This window comes from Lemur catta, chromosome 1, assembly GCF_020740605.2.
Source record: "Lemur catta isolate mLemCat1 chromosome 1, mLemCat1.pri, whole genome shotgun sequence".
NCBI classification, from domain to species: Eukaryota; Metazoa; Chordata; class Mammalia; order Primates; family Lemuridae; genus Lemur; species Lemur catta.
The window spans coordinates 118,994,027-119,017,186 of NC_059128.1; the positions used below are offsets into that span (position 1 = coordinate 118,994,027).

The 23,160-nt window shown below is 51.5% G+C and overlaps 2 protein-coding genes across 8 annotated transcripts in view; one reads left to right on the forward strand and one right to left on the reverse strand.

The window, feature by feature from the left end:
* Positions 1–110: 110 nt before the first annotated feature.
* On the reverse strand, positions 111–20,485 carry ARMC6 (armadillo repeat containing 6). Of its 2 annotated transcripts, none has more exons than XM_045551753.1 (8): positions 20,203–20,485; positions 11,769–11,895; positions 10,352–10,434; positions 6,039–6,612; positions 3,924–4,069; positions 2,755–2,886; positions 2,223–2,360; positions 111–894 (listed from the first exon to the last, which is right to left on the reverse strand). In XM_045551753.1, exons 2-8 carry the CDS (start codon positions 11,887–11,889, stop codon positions 682–684), a joined length of 1,407 nt encoding a protein of 468 aa, XP_045407709.1. In that variant the 5' UTR covers positions 11,890–11,895; positions 20,203–20,485; the 3' UTR covers positions 111–681. The 2 variants fall into 2 exon arrangements, with proteins under 2 accessions (XP_045407709.1, XP_045407698.1); XM_045551742.1 differs by having other exon boundaries at positions 20,136–20,484.
* SUGP2 (SURP and G-patch domain containing 2) overlaps positions 20,265–23,160 on the forward strand; it is a 32,405-nt gene continuing 29,509 nt past the window's right edge. For 2 of the 6 annotated variants that reach the window (XM_045551548.1, XM_045551553.1), the window contains exons 1-2: positions 20,267–20,581; positions 21,898–22,029. In XM_045551548.1, coding sequence (XP_045407504.1) covers positions 20,554–20,581; positions 21,898–22,029 — 160 coding nt within the window. In that variant the 5' untranslated portion in view covers positions 20,267–20,553. Of the gene's footprint in view, positions 20,634–21,897; positions 22,030–23,160 lie in introns of all 6 variants that reach the window. The other 4 variants (XM_045551536.1, XM_045551567.1, XM_045551541.1 and 1 more) reach the window with 4 other exon arrangements.

The following is a 23,160-nucleotide window of genomic DNA, read 5'->3' on the forward strand; positions in this document are numbered from 1 at the left end:
TGCTATCCTCAGTGACCCGACGGCCTCCCCATATGTCCATCCCTCCCTGTCCTCTAAGGCCACTGGCCACAGCCTGACGTCCAGCTGAGCTACAGAAGAGACCCCTCCAATGTTCATCCAATGATCTTTTATTATCAGGCACCACGGCTGGCCTGGGACCTGGGGACAGATGAGCCGCAGTCTCTGGCCCTTGGCCAGCTAAGCAAGGCATCTGAGACTCATTTTACAGGTAAGAAAAATGAGAAACAGAGGCCTGAACTTGTAGGAGCAGGCACCAGGGATCCCAACTCTGCCAGGATGTCCTGCCCTGCTCTAAGACTGGCCTACAGTAGCTCCCAAATTTCAGATAGGGCAGTGGGCAGTGGGGTGTGCCCTTCACTCCTTGTGGCAGGAAAGGGACTCAGGTCAGGGAGGAAGGGCAGGACAATCATGTCAATGCTGCCTGCTGGCAAGGGAAGGCCTGGACCCAGGGAAGACCAGGGCCCAGGGGTTGCTTTCTGCCTTATAGATACCCCCTCCCCCAGCTCCCCTCCCCCCAGCATTTACCTAGGGCCTGTCAGAAAAGATCTCTTGCTGTGGCAGGGACAGACCTGGCGGGGGAGAGTAGCAGAATATGGATCTGTCCCCCAATTGCTGAGTCACACGACTCACCCAGAGTCACGGCCCAGACTCGGCCTGGGGTCATGGTGCCAGGTCACCCTTCTGGCCTGTCCACAGCTCTTGTAGCTCGATGCGGCAGCCCAGGTCTCGCAGGGCGGCCTTGGCCACGTCCTCACAGTCTCGGTGGGCTGCTCGGGCCTGTGTGATGAGCGCCTCGGCCCCTAGCTCCAGAATGGGCTGCGAGAAGGCCTGGCTGCGAGCCACCAGGTTGCGGATCAGCATGCAAGCCTGTTTCTGGAGCAAAGAGCAGCTGTGAGCTAGCAGGTAGGGCCTTGGGGTCCACTCTGACCTTGGGGTCCTTATCATAACAAGATGAGGATGAGGATGACTGTGGCTGGCATTCCACGGTGCCTATGCTGTGCCAGTCTAGACCCATCTCCCTACTTTACCCTCTCCGCAGCCCTGGGAGGCAGAGCTAAAGCCCTCATCTCCCAGGCGAGAAACAGGCACGGGGGGCAGCATCTGGGACTGATCCCATGGGTGTGGAACTTTCAGCCTCCAAGTTGGCAAGTGGCAACCCTAGGTCCCCCAAGGCTGGCACAGAGCTAGGGGAGGGGGGTAGTCAGGCTGTGGCAAGAGGGGGGTTGTGCACGGGGTCCATTTGTCAACAGGTTACTAGTTTGGTGGACATCTGTGCCCTGTGCCTCTGCTGGGGGTGGACGCAGGATGCTGCCTTAAAGTGTCCCACATGGGGCCGGGCGTGGTGGCTCATGCCTGTAATCCTAGTACTCTGGGAGGCCGAGGTGGGAGGATCGTTTGAGCTCAGGAGTTTGAGACCAGCCTGAGCAAGAGCGAGACCTCTTCTCTATTAAAAATAGAAAGAAATTATATGGACAGCTAAAAATAATATATACAGAAAAATTAGCCAGGCATGGTGGCGCATGCCTGTAGTCCCAGCTACCCGGGAGGCTGAGGCAGGAGGATCGCTTGAGCCCAGGAGTTTGAGGTTGCTGTGAGCTAGGCTGATGCCATGGCACTCTAGCCCGGGCAACAGAGTGAGACTCTGTCTCAAAAAAAAAAAAAAAAAAAAAAAAAAGGCGTCCCACATGGCTTCCACCACCAGCAGAGAGCAGATGAGAAGCAGGTGTGCAGTGAGGAGCTGCTGGCCAGGGTGCTCAGGAGCAGACAAGGCGACAGGCCAGTCAAGGGGATGGTGTTGCAGAGTAGGGAGCAGCAAGAGCAAAGGCTTCTGGGGGTCCCAGCCTGGTGTGTCTAAGGACCCTGTACTGGGAAGGGGGAGGCAGGGCGGAGTCTGGGCTCAGGGAGGCACACACAGCCATTGAGATGAGGATGGCACGTCCCATGCCTGGAACTCAGACTAGAAGCCCAAGGAGGAGGGACCGTTAAGGAGAAGATTAGACACAGAAAGAGTAGAGGAACAGAAAAGGGGACAGTGCCGGCAGCATTCAGCACATTTTGGAAGATGGGAAGGAAGGAGGCCCCATGAGGCTCAGCCAGGGACAGGGACAAGGAGAGCCTGTGCCCTGCCCCCTGCCCGCATGCCCCACCTGCTCACATGCCCCACCCTTTTCCCACCTGCCCCCAGTCTGTCCCCTGCGCACCTGCACGCCGGCCTCCTGCGGATGCGCCTTCATGGCCCGCAGGGCTGCCAGGGCCCCGCCACCCTCCATGATCACCCGGCTGTTCTCCGGCTTGCGCAGGGCCAGGACACACAGGGCCGCACAGCTCTGCTCACACACCTGCAGGGGTCAGTCACGGAACAGCTGAGTTGCAGTAGACAGACCCCCCACATCCCGTCAGCCTGCTGTGGCCACCATCCCCTGGTGAGTGCCCTGTGACCTCCCTTCAATGGGTCTCTGTCAGCTCATGTATAGTAACAGTATGACAGCTGGGTGACAAAAACATTGACTGAACTCTTAGGGGTGCTGAGGGCACTGGCCCTGGTCAGATCTTTGCTAGGTGTTGGCGATAACTGCAGGACACCAGGGTTATGCACACACAGGGTCGGCATCTGGGAGCTGGTGCAGGCACCTCACCCACCTCCTGGCCCTGAGAACAGAGCTTCACACAGAGATGGAAACTGAGCCTGGACTCCAGCCATCCTCCACCCTGTGTGGCCCCTGAGGTGGTTACCTGGGGGCTGGCCAGGTGCTGGGTCATGGTGGCCACGATGGACTCTGTCCCGCCAGCATGGATGATGGCATCCTTCACGTCATCGTTGCCTGCGATGGCACGCAGGGCGCCCAGCACTTGCTTCATGAGGTCCTGCATGAAAGCAAAGCATGGTCACCCCAGCCAGTGTTTCTTTCCCGCACTGTGCTGGGCACAGGCCACTTGTTTGCTGGACTGTGGTAGAGGTCAGAGGAAGGGTCTGGGCCTGCTGTGCTATTTGACCCACAGGTGAGGTGTGACTGCAGAGTTGCTACCCATTGCGCAGAGAAGGAAGGAGAGGTAGACGCCTGTAGTTCAGGTCGCCTTTGTCTAGGATGTGCCATTTGGGTGACCTGACCCCCATCTCCTGTAGGGACAGAGGGGACATGTGACTCGGGCAAGCATCAGAGCACAGGGGCCCCTGGCTATGGCTGCAGGCTCAGGGTGGGCACTGACTGGCCTGAACTGGGGACACCCAACGAGATGCTGCTGGAACTGCTGACCACCCCAGTCGGGGGCAGAACAGAGAGAGAGAGGGAAACTGAGGCCCACAACCCCAACTGCCCAGGACTGCAAGCAAAATCATTCCCCCATTTGCTGAAGCCAGTTCAAATTCAGCTCTCTGCCACCTGCACAGGCCCATGGCTGGTGTCCATGGCGGGGCTTGGGGGCAGAAGACCATGGTGCCCCCGGGGGCCTTTCCTGCAATCACACCTGTGCAGGTACGTGTTGGCTTGCTGCCTGCCCTGAGCAGGGTACACGGAAAGGGGTTTGATAAGTGGCTGCTAAATGAAGGAGGCGAGTAGAGGACCTCACCCTGTTCTGCAGATGGGGAAACTGAGGCAGGGTAGGGTGGGGCCTCACCTATGCATTATGTGCCAGGGTCAGGGCCCAGTGCTGGCCAACACCCCTAGCCCTGTTCCTCCCACTCCTAGTACAGAAGGACACTAACAGCAGGGTGGGTGGGTTTGTTTTCCTCCCAACTTTGGTTCCTGTCCACGGGTCAGTGAGAAGACTGTACTTTGGTTCTGGGCTTGGCAGACAGGGCCAGCTTGTTCAGACTGCGACTTGTCCTGCTGGCTGGGACCCAGCGGGGCAGAGTGTATAGGGCCAGGGGGGCTTTGCACCCAAAGACGGCTCTCAACCCCCACCTGGTGGTCATTGCAGTTGGCCAGCAGGGTCACCAGGACGCTCAGGCCCCCGAGGTCGACAATCTCCTGGCAGAACTCGTTGCGGACAGCCAGGCGGGACAGGGTGCTGCAGAGCTCGCTGAGGACGCTGGGGTTGTCAGGGAAGGCTGCGGGCGGGAGGAAGTGCACAGTCAGGGGCGAGGGGGACACGGAGAGCAGGGAGAGTGGAGAGACCCAGCCCAGCGCCCTTGGGTTTCACGTGGATCCTGCTGCACTGGGGGAGTCCAGCCCTCCGCACCTGCACCAGGAAGGCCCCAGGAACACCAGGGAGCACTGCCTGGGCCTGCGGTGCCCCCTGTTGGTTGCTGGGGAAGACGGGACAATGTGCCCTCCCTCCTCCATCATGCCCCAAATAAGTTCCAGACCAACTGATGGTTGCACCTAAAAAAAGAGAACCATAGTAGCACCAAAATAAAACATCCAAGACTATTTTTATGATCTGGGGTAGGAATGGCTTTTCTAAGTGCAACAGGAAACTCTGAAACATATGGACCGGGTTGACGTGGGCAAAACCGAATACAGGAATAACAGACAGAGCTCAGAGGCACTGCACCAGGAAGTAGATGCCTGCGCTGAAACCAACTAAGCAAATATCCATAATTTATACAGAGCCCTGTGATGGTCAGTTCATGTGTCCACTTGGCTGGGCTGCGGCCTTCTGCAATTCCATCCAGTGCTCATCTGGGTGCTGCCAGGGAGGTGTTCTGTCTGTGTGTCCACAGCCAGTTGTCCTTCAGTAAAAGAGATGACCCTGAACAATGTGGAGGGACTCACCCACTCAGCTCAAGGCTTAGCAGGAAACGGAGGTTTCCCTGAGAAAGAAACTCCACCTGGGACTGCCCAGGAGTTTCCAGCTTGCTCTGTAGATTGTAGTCTTGCCCGCCCACAACTGCATGAGCCCATTCCTTACAAAAAAATCCCTTCGAGGCTGGGTGCAGTGGCTCACACCTATAATCCCAGTACTTTGGGAGCCCACAGAGGGAGGATCACTTGAGGCCAGGAGTTAGAGACCAGCCTGGGCAATATAGCAAGACTCCGTCTCTCAAAAAAATAAAAAAAATTAGTTGGGTATGGTGGCACAGGCCTGTAGTCCTAGCTACTTGGGAGGCTGAGGTGGGAGGATCGTTCAAGCACGGGAGTTTGGGGTCATAGTGAGCTATGGTCACGCCACTGCACTCCAGCCTGGGTGACAGAGTGAGACCCTGTCTCTTAAAAAAAAAAAAAAAAAAAAAAACCAACAACAAAACAAAACAAAAAAGTCCCTTCATATATACATATCCTGTCTCTCTAGCGAAACTCTAGCTCTTGGAGCTCTTATAACAAATAGGAAAGATGCAAACTGCCTCCTAAAAAAGCAGCCTGACTTTGAAGATAGTTGGGCCCCATTTCCAGCTTCTCTGGAGGTATGGAAGGGAGACTGAGGCAGGCCCACCTCCCTGGCAGACAGAGCTGGCATCCCACACACAGGCCTGGCCATGGAGCAAGAGCTACAGGCAGGGAAGGGGAACTCATTCTTCTAGCACCTTCTGTGTGCTGAAACTCAGGCAGACCTTTTCTGGTGGGTGCAATGGACAGGGTGGGAGTAGGGACAGAGGCTTTAGGGTCCAAGGGTCAGGGTGTGACCTCCCTTGGATGGCTAACGATGGTCACCCTGGAGCCAGGCGCACGTACATGCACAAGCATTTGTAGCTGAATGTGATCAAAAGTATAAACCTCCATGGAAGATTGCTTTGGTGAGTGCAAGCCAAACTTCCCCATTCCTCTTATTTCCCTTTGAGGAGTTCCCCCTGCCACACTCTCACTCTGTGTGGTTGGACACAATGAGAACCCTCCCCAAACAGCTCCAGAGATAGGAATGGGACCTGTTCTTGGCCAATGAGTGCTGCCCTGGAACTCTCCTGGAGCCAGTGGGGAGCATCAGGATGGTTTTCCAATAGGGCTGCTATGTAGGTGGGACTGCAAGTGGAGCCTGGAGCCAGCCATACCTGAAGCAGTCCTAGGCCCCGACTCTCACTCTTGCCACAGCTTGTCTGCCCACTTTACTTTCACGGGCTCATGTTGGCCCCCAGCTCCTACCTTTAGTGGCCTCGATGAGCACCTTCAAGCCTCTGTTCTCCTGTACAATCATCTTGGCATGGTCGTGGGCATGGCCAAAGGGCACACGGATGTCATCATCAAAGGTCATGATGCGCAAAGCCCAGCAGGCCTCCCTGACCACATCGGCGTGGCAGCTGTGCTGGGTGATGGCGCCAGTCAGCAAGGGCAGCACACCGGCCTTCACCAGGCCCTGCCGATTCTGTTCATGTTTCAGGCAGGCGTGACGCACGCAGCGGATCCCAGAGCAGGTCACATCGGCTGCACTGGTGTTTTGGGCCAGTGTGGCTACCAACAGCTGTAGGCCCTGGGTATCCAGGAGGTCTGGCTGGCCATCGGTTAGTGCTGACAGGGCATTGAGGGCCTGGAGCAGGAGGCCCTGGTCACCTGTTGCAGCAAGCTTCCAAGCGGACAGGATGATGGGGTAGGCGCCCTTCTGGGCCGCCAGGAAGCGGCAGGCCTTGTCATGCTTACATTGGTCGCAGAAGCGGATGAGGTGTGCCAATACCTCCTGGGGCCGAGAGCAATCCACTGACTCCTGAAGGTCATCCAAGGCCTGGGAGACACAAAAGAAACCTCAGTGTCAGCTAACCCCAGGGCTTTGATGACAGCATCTGCACCCTTTTGGGCTTCCCTCCCCTGGGATCTGGGCCTGTGGTAGAAGTGATGTGGGGCCCGTTCCATCCCTGGCAGCTTCCACAGCTGTGCTTCTAGGAGCCTTGAACTTCAGAGGCCAGAGAGAGAGAGAGAGAGAGAGACCCAGAGAGAGAGAGAGAGAGAGAGAGAGAGAGAGAGAGACTCAGCCACCTCAGTGTCCTTGCCAAGGAGCTTCATGCTATGAAATATTCCAGCCCTAACTGCTATCAAGAGGCCCCAAGTGAGACCAACAAAAGAAACATTCAGCTGAGCCCAGTCAACCAGGCAGAATCATAGGAAACAAAACAGCCACCGTTTTAAGTTGTTTGTTATGCAGCCAAAACTAACAGGCAAAACCAGGGAAAGAAAAGCCACCTTTGCCAGACCTGCTCATCCTGGATGTCTCCTTTTTGTCTCCCTAATTCACTCCACAAATATTTTCTGAGCACCCACCAAATAAAACTATACTATACACAGAGCTGATTTACCTAAATTCAACTCTAAGCTCTAGAGGAAAAAATAATGAGAGAAAACAATTTGAACAGGGCAGACCAGTTTAGCTGCCATTCACCTACATGACCTTAGCATGTGCCTTGGCATGAGCCAAAGATGAATCCGCATGCCCGGAGCTTATGAAATCACTTGCACCCAGCCCCCGTAAGGGTGGTTCCACACAAACCATCAGCCCAAAGAGCTTTGATTTGGCTTAGACTGCCATGAAAAACAAAGGTGCCTGTTGGCCAACCCTCGCTGAGCTCAGATTTGTGGACTTAACCAAGCATATGTTATGATGCAACAGAATATCAAAAAACAAGTTAACACCAGAGCACGGTGACTTGAATAAACATTTCTCCAAAGAAGACATACAAATGGCCACTAAACAAAAAATGTTCAAGGTCATTAGTCATTAGGAAAAGGCAAATCAAAACTACAGCAAGATATTATCTTGCAACCATTAAGATGGCCACTGTCAAAAAATCAGGAAATAACAAGTGTGTTGGCAAAGGATACAGAAAAATTGGAACCCTTGTGCACTATTGGTGGGAATGTAAAATGCTGGAGCTGCTGTCGGAAATAGTTTGGAGGTTCCTCAAACAATTAAATATCGAATTGCTGGGTGCAGTGGTGTGTGCCTGTAGTTCTAGCTACTTGGGAGGCTAAGGCAGGAGGATAGCCTGAGTCTAGGAGTTTGAGACCAGCCTGGGTAATACAGTGAGACCCCCATCTCTAAAAAACATTAAACATAGAATTACCATATGATCCAGCAGTTCCACTTCTGGGTATATACCCAAAACAATTGAAAGCAGAGTCTCAAAGAGGTATTTGTGCACCCACATTCATAGCAGCATTATTCATAATAGCCAAAAGGTAGAAGTAACCCAGGTATCCATCAACAAAATGAATGGATAAACAAAATGTGGTCCATCCACACAAGGAATATTATTCAGCCTTAAAAAGGAAGTAAATTCAGACATATAGTACAACATGGATGAACCTCGAGGACATTATACTAAGTGAAATAAGCCAGTCAGAAAAGGACAAATACTGTATGATTCCACCCTGGAGTAGTCAAATTTATGGAGACAGAAAATAGAATGGTGGGTGCCAGGGGTTGAGGGGAAGAAGAATTGTAAGTTAGATTCAGTTCTGCAAGATGAAAAGAATTCTGGAGATGGATGGTGGTGATGGCTCCACAACAGTGTGAATGCACTTAATGCCACTAAAGTCCACATTTAAAAACGCAGGCTGGGCGTGGTGGCTCACACCTGTAATCCTAGCACTCTGGGAGGCCGAGGTGGGAAGATCGTTTGAGCTCAGGAGTTCGAGACCAGCCTGAGCAAGAGCGAGACCGCGTCTCTACTAAAAATAGAAAGAAATTAGCCCAGGAGTTTGAAGTTGCTGTGAGCTAGGCTGACGCCACGGCACTCTAGCCTGGGCGACACAGTGAGACTCTATCTCAAAAAATAAAAAATAAATAAAAAGTAGAATTAGTAAGAAAAAAGAGCAAAGGTTGTAAACAAACAAGGACTTTCTTGAACTGCTGGTAGAATATGGCATAGTCCTTCAACATGTGGCTTCCTTGGGACCTAGATCTAGGTCCCATCTCTGACTGTGACCTTTGGTGAGTCGCTGATCCTTGGGAAGTCTCAGATTCCTCATCAGCAAAATGAGTTAATCACAGATTGACAGAACACATTTTAAGAATTTAGCACAATGCTGAGCACTTAAGTACTTATGCAATGAGCGTGAGAGACTATTGTTATTGATATCCTTCACATATAAAGTTCATCTACAAATCAATAGGGAAAAGATGAATAACCCAATACAAAAGGACCAGAAGACAAATTCATTTTAAAATACATTCATCCTGGGCCGGGCGCGGTGGCTCACGCCTATAATCCTAGCTCTGGGAGGCCGAGGCGGGTGGATCACTCGAGGTCAGGAGTTCGAGACCAGCCTGAGCAAGAGTGAGACCCCGTCTCTACTAAAAATAGAAAGAAATTATCTGGCCAACTAAAAATATATATACAAAAAAATTAGCCGGGCATGGTGGCTCATGCCTGTAGTCCCAGCTACTCGGGAGGCTGAGGCAGTAGGATCGCTTAAGCCCAGGAGTCTGAGGTTGCTGTGAGCTAGGCTGATGCCATGGCACTCACTCTAGCCCGGGCAACAAAGTGAGACTCTGTCTCAAAAAAAATAAATAAATAAATAAATAAAATAATAAAATACATTCATCCTTACTGGCAAAGAAAAGCAAAAACAACAACGGCAACAAAAAACCCTCAAAAAACCCAACCCTAAGGAGGCAATTTTCCTAAGACCTCTTCAAGGCAGGGAGAAGTAAGCTCCTCACCATAGGCAGAGTTGGGTTCATGCTCAGGCCTGTCTCCTCCAACTTCCTCTTCTATGCTACACTCCCTAGTTCCCAGGGGAGTCATTTTTTTCTCTTAGGATCTCAATTTCCCCACGTGTAAAATGAGAATCATAATCCCAACCTTGCAGGCGATATTTGGAGAATGACTGAGATGGCGGGAACAAAGTGCCTATGCAGAACTGGGCCCACAGTCAGTTCTCAACAAGTGCTAGAGCCTCCCACCATATGACCAAGTTTGGTGGATGACCTTAAGGAAAGCATTGAACTTCTGTGAGCTATACCTCCCTTGTTTGGGTCACTGGAGAGGTGACCAGCTCCCGGCCTCCATTTCTGCATCACTAAGTCAGGTGAGTTTAATGTTAACTAACCCGCTACCAAGTGCCAGTAAACGGCTAGCCCTCAATACGTGATGCCTTACTACAATCCACTCTCTCTTCCTGGGATTCCTGTCTCTCTCTGGCAGGCCCGAGAGGCTTCTCTATGGTGCCCTTGACCCCAGACTCCCAGTGCCGGGGACAACCAAGAGCATGCCGTCCACTCCCATCTCAGAATGTATGCGGCACATAGAGCTCAGTGCCCCCCCAACCACGCCCCGCAAGGCGTGCTGCCCTCAGACATGGACTCAGGAAGACCTGGCTGCAAACTTAAGCTTGTCCGTGCATGCCGGGCAGTCCTCTAACCTTCGGAGCCTGGGTTCTGTCATCTGGGAAATAGGGAAGAGGTGCCCCCACACAGACTGTCAAGTGGTGACATAGGACTTGCTGCATGGGCTACCCGCTCCTACCTGCAGGATGTCGTGCGTGGGCTCCTGGAGTCCGTCAGCGGAGACTTTAGGTGCCATCTTTACAATGTTCCTCAGATCAACCCCTGCCAGGGGTCAGGGGGTAGGGGGGTAGTCAGAAAACAAGTGACAATTGTCAACCTTGTGGGCTTGCTGGAGTCACAACTCATGTCCCTTCTGCTGGGAACACTTTACTCTGGAAGCCTTTTTTTTTTTTTTTTTTTTGAGATAGAGTCTTGCTCTATTGTTGGGGCTAGAGTGCAATGGTGTCATCATAGCTCACTGAAACCTCAAACTCCTGGGCTCAAGCGATCTTCCTGCCTCAGCCTCCCGAATAGTTAGGATTACAGGCATGTGCTACCGCTCTTGTTCAGGCTGGTCTCGAACTCCTGGCCTTAAGCAAGCCTTCTGCCTTGGCCTCCCAGAGTGTTAGGATTACAGGCATGAGTCACTGGGCCAGCCAACAGGAACAGAGTCGTAATGAGGCCATCGCCAACCAAGGCTGCATTATCACATGCCATGTCTGTGTGGTGCGGTGGCACATTCAGCCTGGTGGGCTGAGACAGGGGAGGGGACCCCATAGCCTTCTCCCTTGGAACTGTATCCCTCCTCGTCCTGGCTGCATTCTTGCCCCTGCTGGGACCCCCACGGGAAGCCCCCACTATGCTGGACACTTCTGGTCACCCCACCAGCCCCTGTCCAGGGCCTACATCCCATTCTGTGCCTGGGAGGCTGACCTCTGACTTCTGGCCCCTGACGCCCTTTGCTCTCTGGCTATTGGGCTTTTGCAGTGGGGAGCTGGACTTGAGATCGGAGACAGAAGGAGGGGTATGTGGGTGTCCGTTCCCTGCTCTCTGCCTCTACTTGAGGGCCTGTCACCTGCCAGGTAACCCTTGCTCAAAGCTCCTGCTCTCTGCCATGGCCCTTGGGGTCCCTATTGTGGCCAGCGGGGGTCTCCTAACCCTGCACACACCATTGCAAACAGCCTCCTCATGACCACTCTCCTCCATGGCCCGGTGTGGAGATGCCACCTATTTCTACCGGCTGGTGACTGACACTCCCTTTTGTCTCCGTAAGCCCAAGGTGGGGTGCAGGTGGGGCAGGGAGGCAGGTGGTCTTGCTTCCCAAGCCAGGGTCAGGGAAAGCTTCTCCAAGGAAGTCACAATTAAAATGAGACCCACAGGAAGGCTCCAGCCCCATAAATACCTGGGTGAGGTGACAGCAAAGATGGGGTGGGAATGAGGTGGGAGCAGGGTGGCAGGTCTGCCTGGGGCACTGTGGGGAGGGGATGGGGACCAGCAAGTGCTCGGCTGCCATGCCAAGCACGACAGGGCTGTGGCAGGCCCCACCAGGGAGGGAGGGCCCCTTCTCTCCTGCATCTAAGAGCCAGGCATGGCAGGTGACAGTCACACCACCCTACCTTGTGATTCAAACTGCTCCACAGCTTCTTTCACTGCCTCTTCGGGCCCCATCACAAACTCCTCAATGTTCTCAAGCACAGCTGCGTCAAAGGTCTCCTGGGTGATACACCTGGAGGCCATCGTCCCCTGCGGAGATGAAAATGCCACTTAGGATGCATCTACCAGGAACTGAAAATTTGTGACCACTCTGGAAAATTCTCACCACCTAGATCACAGGAAAAGTGTGACATCCCGATATCCTTAGAGCTTCTAAAAGTACAGAAGGGGCCAGGCACGGTGGCTCGGCTCACGCCTGTAATCCTAGCACTTTGGGAGGCCGAGGTAGGAGGACCACTTGAGGCCAAGAGTTCAAGATCAGCCTGGGAAACACAGGGAGATCTTGTCTGCACAAAACATAAAAAAATTAGCAGGGCATGGTGGTGTGCACTTATAGTCCTACATACTCAGGAGCCTGAGGCGGGAGGATCACTTGAACCCAGAAGTTCGAGGCTAGCCCATAGCAAGACCCCATCTCTAAAAAAAATATGTGTGTGTGTGTGTATACACATACATTTTTAAAAAAAAAATCTCATAAAAAAGAAGCAAATAAAACCCAGTATGCAGTAAAGGCAAACTCTGGAAACCAGGCAAAGGGTTGCAGTAATTAGATGGCCCATTAACTTTGGGCAGAGCCTTCCCTTCTGGAAGGTTGGGGACAGGTCATGTTAAACAAAACAAAGCCCTCAGTAAAAACAGCAATTCCCTTTCCACAGTGTATAGGATCTCAACATGAAAGTCTCTACAGGGTGCAAGCAGGTCACTAACACCTAAAGTTTGCCAACCTTCCTTTGTAACAAAGGGAGAAACAGGCCTTAGGCCCAGAGCCTAACAAAGGTTAACAACTTTTTTCATTTTAATTGTTTTATTATATCTACAATGTTTATTACAGTAATACCAAACTTCCATTCTGGAATTGATATCAAGTTTCCATTTAAAATATGTCACTTTTTTTTTGTTTTGCTTTGAGATGGGCCCTAACTATGTTGCCCAGGCTAGACTAGAACTCCTGGCCTCAAGTGATCCTCCCACCTCTGCCTCCTGAGTAGCTGGGACTACAGGTGTAAGCCACTGCACCCGGCTGAAAATATATCACTTTGTAAACACACAGTAAGGTTGCAAGAACACCAGTATGCCCATTACCTAGCATCATCAACTGTTAACATTTGGCCACATCTACCTATGGGGGGGTGTGTGTGCATGTGTGCCCTTTGAGTGTGTTCCAGGCACTGGACCCCTTCTTTCCTAAAGACGTCAGCATGAATCTCCCATGGAAAGGACAGTCTTTTACACAACCATAACATAAATGAAATTTAACACTGAGACAATAAATAGTCCCAACATACAGTCCATGATCAACTTTCTCATTTGTCTTAATATTGTCCTTTATGCATTCTAGAATCACATATCACATGGAAAGTGTGGAGGAGGGTAGAAAAAGGCACAGGGAACACTAGGACAGTGGTACAGGGATCTGGCAAAATCCCAGTGTGTACCTGGGAAACTGAGGTGGGAGCATCGCTTGAGCCCAGAAGTTTGAGGCTCCAGTGCTCAACAACTGTACCCGTGAACAGCCACTGCACTCCAGCCTGGGCAATGTGGTGACACCCCATCTCTAACAAAATTTAAAAATTAAAAATAATAAAAATATAAAAATCCCAGGGTAAGTTTGGGCTATGTGGAAAACAGGGCACTCTAGCCTACACTTCTCTCGGCAGGAGGCAGCACAGGCCATGGAGAGCATTCCACCGGTGTCCACGCAGACACTCACCACACACTGCACTCTGCACACCGCCCTGGGGGAGCAGGACCAGCTCCCTGGCCAGCCTGCGGATCTCTAGTCCCAGACCCTCCACTCTTCTTCAATTCCCTCATGTGGGAAATGGCTAAAAACACAGAACCCATCTCACACACTAGTGAAAATTCAACTAGTCCCATACAGCCTTTAGAACAGGATTTGCACAGAGCAGGAGTTCAGTAAACATTAGCTCTTTGTTCCTTTCCTTTACTGCTTAAGAGGTAATTCAGTAATACCAGCGTGACTGCCCAGCCAGGTTCACTGCCCACGCCTGCTGCTCAAGAGGAAGCCAATACACTGAGACAGCAGGCGTTAAGGCAGAGAAAGAGGTTAATATTGCAGCCAGCACTTGAGGGGACAAAAGGAAGTTATCAAATCCATCTCCCCGAGAATTTGGGAGGAAGAGTTTTTAAAGATAGTTTGGTAGGCAAAGGACTTAGGCAACTGGGTCTGCTAACTGGTTCGGGGTGGAACCATAGGTATGTAGAAATTCTCTTTGCTGAGTTGGTTCTTGCAGAAGGGTCACAAGACCAGTTGAGTCAGTTCCTCAGTCAGTGTGGGGCCACTGGTCTGGGTGGGTCAGCTGTTCCACCGGAATGTAGGGCCTGGAGCATATCTCAAAAACTGGCCTTAGGTTTCACAAGGTGATGGTATCTATGGAAAGAGTTAAGAATCTTTATGACCGTCAGCTATGTGACTCCTGAGGAGCAATTATAGGACAGCAAACTAGGGGACAATGGCTGGTTATTATTTTTAACTATGTCTGTGGCTTTGTAGAGTTTAGGCCCCTACCACAGTTCTCACCTTGCACCTCGTTATTAACTTATAAAGGGCAGTTTCAGTAGGACTGTGCCACTGTGACAGGGCAGCCACTCCCCGTTCGCACAAGAGTGGAAGCCTGGCCCGGGTGGTGGGAGTAGAGTTCGTCCTGTAGCACCCAGCCCAGAAGCTCCTGCCCTTCAGACCTGACCAGGGCACCCCACCCAGTACCACCCTGAGCACCCCACTGAGAAATTTTTTTAATTTTTATTTTCTGTAGAGATAGTTTTGCTATGTTGCCCAGGCTGCTCTTGAACTCCTGGCCTTAGGCAATCCTCCTGCCTTAGCCTCCCAAAGTGCCGGGATTACAAGCATGAGCAATTGGGCCCAGCGAAATTCTGTTACTGTTTTCCCTGACCTTTGACCTTGAAATCCTTAGCAACCCTTAAAGGGCTCCCTGTTCTTTAGGGGCAGAGGAGAGGACCTACCTGCAAAAGATTGAGGTGTGGGGTTTGGTGCCCTAACCCCCTTGCATAAACTGGCCAAATTACCTCTTAATTAATAATGTCCTGGTGAAACGGCCCTTTATAAAATTAATAAAGGGACACAAGGTGAGAACTCTGGTAGGGAAAATATATCTATAACCAGCCATTGTTCCCTAGCTTACTTTCCTATAATTGCTTACAACTTAGGAGTTATAAAGATTCTTAGCTTTCTTCATTGCTCCCACAGATAACATGACCCTCATGAAACCTAAGCCTAGATTTTGAGATAGCTTCCAGGCCCTGAATTCCAGTGGAACTGCTGACCCACCCAGACCAGTGACCCCACACCGAGGAACTGACTCAACTGGTTTTGCACCTGCCACCCAAGAATTGACTCAATTTCTATACACCTATGGTTCCACCCCGAACCCAGCCAAATTCTCATGGAGACAGATTTGAGAAATTCCTCCTGTCTCCTCGCTTGGCACTCTGCTACGTAAAACTCTTTCTCTGCTGCAACCCCAGCTGTCTCAGCGTACTGGCTCTTCTCTGTGCAGCAGGCAATACAACCCGGTTGGGCTGTAAAACATTGGGGCCTCATCCGGGATAGCCCTTGTGGGCACTTTCCCGTGGTTTAGCAGCCTCTCACCAGTGGCACAGATTTAGAGATGCGCCTTAGTGGCCGCTCAGTTCTCTTGGACTGAGGGCCATTTCTGGCACTCTCCCTACCAGTGGGACATTGTTGACCCACAGTGCTTGGAACTGTTTGCAGTGGAGAAATAGTTTCTGGAACTAGAAGATGTCTCTGGTGAGTGTTGGAAATACATCCTGCACCCCCTTCATTCTCCTGATTACTGGCTTCGCTGGAGGCATTGTGGCTACTTTGCAGGTCTTGGCTGGCTGTCCCTACATTATTGGAAGAGTCTTATTTCATAGGAGTTCTGTCTGGAAAAACAGTCTTGAACTTTGACACGAGTGCACGTGTGTGTGTGTGTGTGTGTGTGTGTGGTATCCACTTTACTTTGATGGTGGCTCCCTTCCGTGTCCTTGCACCTCACCTGCACTTCATCTTGGGTATCTTCCCACTCACCCCTCCAGAGCTGAGGGGAAGGGCTTGGGAAACTGTGGCAGTGTTCGTTCTATACCACTGGGAGACCAGTGGAACCCCCACAGGCCCCGTTCCCACTATAGCGGGGGCTGTCTGGGCTTGCTCAGCCAAAACTTAAAGGGTTGAATGAAGTGCACCTTCGCTCCCAGGTCACCTCAGCCTTTTCACAACTGCTGGACAGCGAAGGGGTCTATGCAGGGATCACAGGACTCTGTATCACAGTGGGAGCATGGGTTCTAAAAATGCCACTGAGCTCTGCTTTGGGAAGCATTATCTCGTGGCATTACTCAGCAGGAGCGGGCCGCCTTGATCCATCTTGCAGGGCTGCACTTGTGCCTATTGTACTGTTTTCTCTCTGCCACTTTGGGCTTCCTATGAGAGCAAGAAAATTGAAAGTCTGATTTGGGTCCAATCCAGCAGATTGGGTGTCCCTACAAACTATTGGAGACTCCCTTTTGAGAGCTGGAGACGAATTTGTACCACAACAACAGTATGGGGAACCAGGCACCCACCATGCCAGAAGGTAGCCTGCTAGGATGCCTTCTCAAAAGCTAGAACTGCTTCAGCTTTTCCCCATTGCCCCGCAAACAGTCTTTCTTTACAACACTGGCCACACTACTTGCTGGGATCAGGAGAACAGTTAGATTTATACTGCAGAAGGGAAGAAAAATGGGATGAGATCCCCTATGTGCAGTGTTTTATGTTACTGGCAAAATAAGTCAATGCAGAAAAGGTGTAAGGTTATGATTCAGTAGGTAATGATGGAAAAAAGCCTGTGCTGCCTGAATCCCGAGAAAAAGATGATCAATTCATACGGTTATTTTATCTTCACCCTAATTATCATTATTACGGGGATTATCTGTATCTGGGTTAGTCTATGCCACGCCATAATGGTTCCCTGCTTACCTTTGCTTAGACATCCTGAACACTTAGGCTTATCAAGGATGCCACCTTTTGGGGCTGTGACCTTAGCCACCCTTTTATCCCTCCTTCTTTTGTCACATGGCCTAGAATGGCACGACAACACAGTAATTAAACTATCCCAAAATATCGCACAGGGGGAAATCTGTCTGATTGTTGGATTTGTTGGCATCTTCCCAAATCCAATCAAGACAAACATCTGTTATCAGTGACCCCTATGATTGAGTCTGTAGACGTCCCTGACGTGACCACCCACTTAGATCTTCCTCTGTCCTTAACTACTTTTCAAGTTCAGTTGGTCACCCATCAGGATACCCCTACCTCTATGTTTTGACTTGTCCCAACTCCTCAAGATCGGCAGAGAACAGTGGTCCACGGGACCACCTCAATCCTCAGCTTATTAGACTAACAAATGTAACCAAGACTGGACAGGGAATTGTCAGCTTTATGCCAACAGGTAATACCCCTGAAATAACACGTAGATAGATTTTTAGAAAGCTTATGAATATCATGACCCTTTGTTTGATTTTGTGCTGTCTAAACTCTCTATAAATAAACCCATAAATGAATACTCCCTCGGAGACATTACATGCATGGGCCTGGGATATATTTTTGTCTGTGGCATGGGGTCTGACCCTCCGTCACTGGGGTGGTCCCACTGTTATACAGACAGCCTGCACAGAGGCTCTTGCCTGCTAGGTCACTTCACAAGTCCTTTTACTACCCTCCCTAACAATCAGAGTCTCTTCCCCCTGCCCCATAGACTTAAGAGAGGGCTGTCAGAGGATACCAGGACCCCTGGTGGCAAAGCCTGCTGGGAATATTAGTCCCTATTTACAGAGTATATGCCAACAGAGACATGATTAGAAGTCTGTCTGTCTGCGACTCTACGACTGATCACAGAAGAAACTACAAAAAGCCTTAGGGCTCAACAAAGCTCCCTCAACTTGCTAGCTCAGGAAGTCCTAGATAATCGGGCAGCACTAGACTTCCTGTTGGGTAAACAAGGGAGAGTCTGTACAGTGTTAAACACTACCTGTTGTATCTATACAAATACCTCAGAAGTTGAAACCCGAATAGAAAAACTTCCCAACAAGCTGTGTGGCTATAACAGGTCTCCACTAGTGACACCACACCTGACTGGTTTTTGGAATTATTCACTTGGATTTCTCAGAACTTCAGATCAGTTCTGCAGGGACCCCTGAAGCTAGGACTCTCACTCCTTATCCTAAGGCTCATTATCTATCTTATAGTCCGCAGTTCACTTAAGTACTGCACTAACGCTGTAAATGAAAGTACTAATGTTCCTGTCATGAAAATTTTAGATCTGAAACCCAGCACCCATGAATACTTGCAGACAACTGCAAAATGGCTTCATTCCTCTCACCCTGGCCTCAACCCCAACTATGCCCCTTGTTCTCTTAGCAGAAAGAAGCCAGACTGGTCTCTGCTTTTTTCCATCCCATTAGCCCACACCTCAGGGATGAGGTGGAATCAAGCCCAGGGGTAACTTAAACTGCCCATTAATAATGGGGTGCAACGTGAGATCTGTGGTAGGGGCCTAAATTCTACAAAGGCACAGGCATAGTTAAAAATAATAATAACAACCAACTACTGTCCCCTAGTCTGCTGGCCTATAATTACTCCTCAGGAGTCACATAGCTGATGGTCATAAAGATTCTTAATTCTCTCCATAGATCATCATTGCCCTTGTGAAACCTAAGGCTAGCTTTTGAGATATCCTCCGGGCCCTGCATTACAGCTGACCCACCCAGACCAGTGGCCCATAACAAGGAACTGACTCAACTGGCATTGCAACCCCCGCCCCCTGCTCAAAAACCAACTCAGCAAAGAGAATTTCTACACACCTATGGTTCCACCCCGAACCCAGCCAATCAGCAGACCCCATGGCCTAACCCTTTGCCCAGCAAACTATCTTCAAAAACCCTTCCTCCCAAATTCTCAGGGAGACAGATTTGAGAAATTCTTCCCATCTCCTCACTTGGTGCTCTGTGATATTAACCTCATTCTCTGCTGCAACTCTGGCTGTCTCAGTGTAACGGCTCTTCTCTGTGCAGCAGGCAACACAATGCTGTTGGACTATAACACTACAGGGGAATGTCATCACACCTACTTTACTGATGAAGAATCTGAAGCCCAGAACCCCATCACTCTGTACAGCCTCAGTAACATCATCCCTGCCCGGGGTCCTCTGAGGAGCTTCCACCAGCCCTTCCAGGCTGCTACCTTCCCTGATCACTCAGACAGAGCCATCTCATGCTCTCTGGCCCCAGCTCCACCCCACAAACCTCTCTTTGCCCAGTGTTGAGCTCACTGAGTTGGGGAGGTTTGGCTCTGTAATCACCCCTGAAGAGAATCCTCCTATGTTCGGCACAGGGCTGGGTGGGAAGAGGAAAGTACAGATCTGGAACATATGAGAAAGAAGGTACCTGGGGATGGTCATGTGGGAGCCACCTGGGGAACAGCCCAGGCCAGGAGAGGGGGAAAAACAGCATTATCAGTCCCCAGAATGCATCCAGGGTGTGCTGGGGGTAAGATGAAAGATTAGCAAGGCCCCCAGCTGGCAGCCAGTTTCCCTCCCTAAGCCACAGTTCTGCTCATTAAAAAAACAGTGACATGACATGCGGGGACCCTGAATTAATGCCCTCATCTTCCTTTACCAGCCACACCCACTCTGGTTCATGCACCAGCCTCCTCCCTGTCGCACCCTGCACCTCCATTTCCCACACAGCAGCCTTGAAAACCCACAGACACCACCTCACTCGCCTGCTCAAAACCGTGCAGTGGCTTCCTAACCCACTCAGAACAAAACCCAGTCTCCTTTCCAGCACTTTCCCTATGTAGACTTTCCCACCTGTGCTTCCCTGCCTCATCCCCATCCTTCCCAGCTACCCAAGGAACACCCTTCGACGCCACTCAGGCTAACGCAGCCCCTGCGCTCCGATCCCATCACTCTCTTACGTCGTTTACTTATTTGTATCGTCTAGCCTCCTTGCCTCCACTGCCTAGGACGGGCCCAACGTGCAGCAGGAGCTCAGCACACAGGTACTGAATGAATAAATAAAATGAAAGCGGCGGGCCACGAAGCGGGTGATTTTTGTCCCCGGGCGGCTTCTGTAAGATTCTTTCATTTCCCAAAACCAAGTCCCCTAGGGTCGCGCCACAGCCACCACCCCGACCCCGCGGTGTCCACTCCCCTCTCCGCGTGCGACGGGGCTCGGTGGCCGCCGCTGCTCACCGAGTCTCCGCGGCCACGTGAGGAAAGGGTGGGGTTCACGGCTGTCACCCCCGGTGCGGCCGCTTACCCCTACCGGCCGCCGTACACGCGCAGGCGCCGTGGCGTCTCCTCGTCTCGGCTTCCCTCAGCGCCCCCGGACGGCTCCGTGGACAACCGAGGGTGGCCGCGAACACGAGTAAAGCCAAGAGGGCCACCTGGTGCGCGTCGGAGGCATTTTTTGCCGCCCTTTCCGGACCTCTCACTGTTGTCGCCACCCCCAGCAGGGAAATTTTTCGCCTTGGGAACGTCTACCCAGAAGAAGCCGGCAGCACGCCTGCGCAAGAGAGCTCGGCAGCGGCGGCTTACGCCTGCGCACCAGGGCTCGGCGGCGGCTTGCGCCTGCGCGGCGCGGCGCTGCGGAGACCGTTGGCTCATTTGCATGTCCCCGCCTCGCGCAGTGGCGGCGGGTGAGGAGCCTGAAGTGTCGGCGGGGGCGGCTCCGCGCGCGGTGGGCTCGGGGTGAGGCTCGGGAGCTGGCGTCGGCGGCGGGTGAGCCCTAGGGTAGGGGCTCGGGCTCAGCCCTGGGTGCCCCGGGGTCGGTGATGGCGTCGCGGGCTCGGCCCTCAGGCTGCGGCGACGGACGCGTCCCGGCTGGACTGGCCTGAGGGGCGGGCTGCGGCCTCCAGGGCCGGGCACCCCCGTTTCTTCGTCCTCGGAGGCCGGGAGAAGGCGAGCCACATCCGCAAAGGGCTCGTTGGTTCACCTGTTCATTCACTGCGCCTCAGCCCCGAGCGGCCTCCGCTCTTGGGGTGGTAACGGCCGCATCGGGCCCTTTACCTCTTAGGAACTGGTTCAGTCCCCACAGCAGTCCCCACTGTTAGCTTCCCATTCGTAGGTGGGGAACAGAGGCGCAGAAAGGTTAGGTCATTTGATTTGAACCCGGGTCACCTGACTCGGAGACCCTGCCCTTCGCCAGCAGAGAACAAGGGGGCGCCCCGGGAAAAGGGCTGAAGGGGCTGATGGGGGAGATGGTTATAGGGCATGACTGTAAGGTGGGGACAGGCCTGCATCTTGAGTTGGAGGTGACAGGCCACTGGACTCCTAAATGTTGCTTCTTAGTCTTTTCCTATTCATTCTTCAGGGCTTTGTCTTCACTACCAGTGCCCTGTTGCCAGGTTCAAGTCCAGATTGTCTGACCTTGGATGGGTCACTTATCCGGAGTCTCCCTTTTTCCTCTTTTGTATAATGTCATTCATAATAGGATCCCCTTTTTCAGGGGGGTGTTGCAAGAAGCAAAGGAGATCATGCAAGGACCTAGCGCGGAGTGAGCTCTGTCACTGGTCTGGGATTCCTCCACTCACTGGTCAAGAGGCTTCTCTCAGAGGGGAAGTAAGTTTTTAGAGCCTCTTTGCCCAGTCTGTGAAATGGGAAAAGAATGATCATGTCTTTCCTACCCCCCATTTGCGAGGATTGTGCTCTCACATTTCCTTTGCTATTACTCTCAGTTACTGTGTGTTGGCTCAGGATTGCTCTTACAGGGCCTCTTTTAATGGATTCTGAGGACGTGGACTCAGAGGTTTGTCTTGCTCCTTCTCAGCCAACACATCTGTGAACTTCTTGTGGGCAGAGGCCCCCTTAAAAGATTCGGCTTGCCTCTGAAGTACCATGCCAGGATATGGATGACTGCCTTGTTACTTTGAGGACTAGGTAAAATAGAGTGATCGGGCTCTATGAACATGAGTTGTAATTCTTAGTGTGGTTTTTTTTTTCTCTCTAACTACAGGTCAAAGAAACATGGCAGCAAGACGAATTGCTCAGGAGACTTTTGATTCTGTTTTACAAGAAAAAGCTAAACGATATCACATAGACCCCAGTGGTGAGGCTGTAGGTGAAACTCTTCAGTTTAAAGCTCAAGGTAAAAATTTTTTTCAGAGGGAGGGGAGGATGTTTAGGGGCCAGGGCAGGAGGATTTCAATACCTTGGGCAAACTATGCAACTCCTCTGATCCTCCTCTGATCCTTACTTTGCTTATTTGTAATAAGGATTTTGTAATAATGTTTTCTCTGGGCCCACTTGTTTGTCACATCGTGGTATAGAATGTGGTATTGTCGTTATCTGGAGCTTCTCCTAACCAGGCATCCTCCCCACCTAAGAGAGGTTCTTGAATTGCTCTCCTGGCCCCATCCCACCACTACTGTGCGGGATTAAACTCTTACCAGTTCTCACCTGGATTATTGCAACAATTTCCTCCTGCAGGGTCTCTCTGCTTCTGGCTTCATTCCTCTCAAATCTGCCCTTCATATAGTTGCTCTCCAGATTTATTAGTGCCAACCTCACTGGGCCACTGCCCTTCTTGGGTTCTTGGGGCTCCCCATTGCAGGGTTACATCCTTAGATGAGTACAAGAGCAGCCAGGTCATAGGGTATGTGCAAGACAGAAGGGCATGGGGAGCCTGTACAGCTGCTGAGCGTAGGTGCTGCCTGCAAACATTCTCTTTGGAAAGTTTTGACACACCATGCCAGCAGAATCAAAAACGATGCCTATGCAGATTGCAGGATGATGTGAAGGGTTCCTTACCTCCTGCCTTGGGACTCACCTTTCAGTACTACTGTGCTGCCTGTTGTCTGTGTTTTGAGTCCCTCCTGTCCCAGCTCTGCCTGGTTAATTCTCTCAGATGCCAAGACTCAGACTCACAAGTGCCTTTCCCTAGGAAGCCTCAGCAGACCTTGAGGTTGATTTAATTGTACTTCCCCACTTCGGGGAAGTACACTGTATACCATTTACTTCTCTGTCCTGGGCCTGCCTCCTCTATGCAGTGCTGCTCCCAGCTGCACCAGCCTTGGGCTAGAGATTTCCTCAGTGTTGGCTGAGTAAGTCTAAGTTTTTGGAGTAGGAATAATAAACATACCTTGGACCTGGAAAACCAAGGCTCAGAAGCTGTCTCTAGATTTTGAGTTTTCAAAAATTACCTGAATACTACATGTAAACATTCTCATTATAAAGATCGAAACAATTAAGAAGAGGAAATTAAAAGTTCTCTTAACTG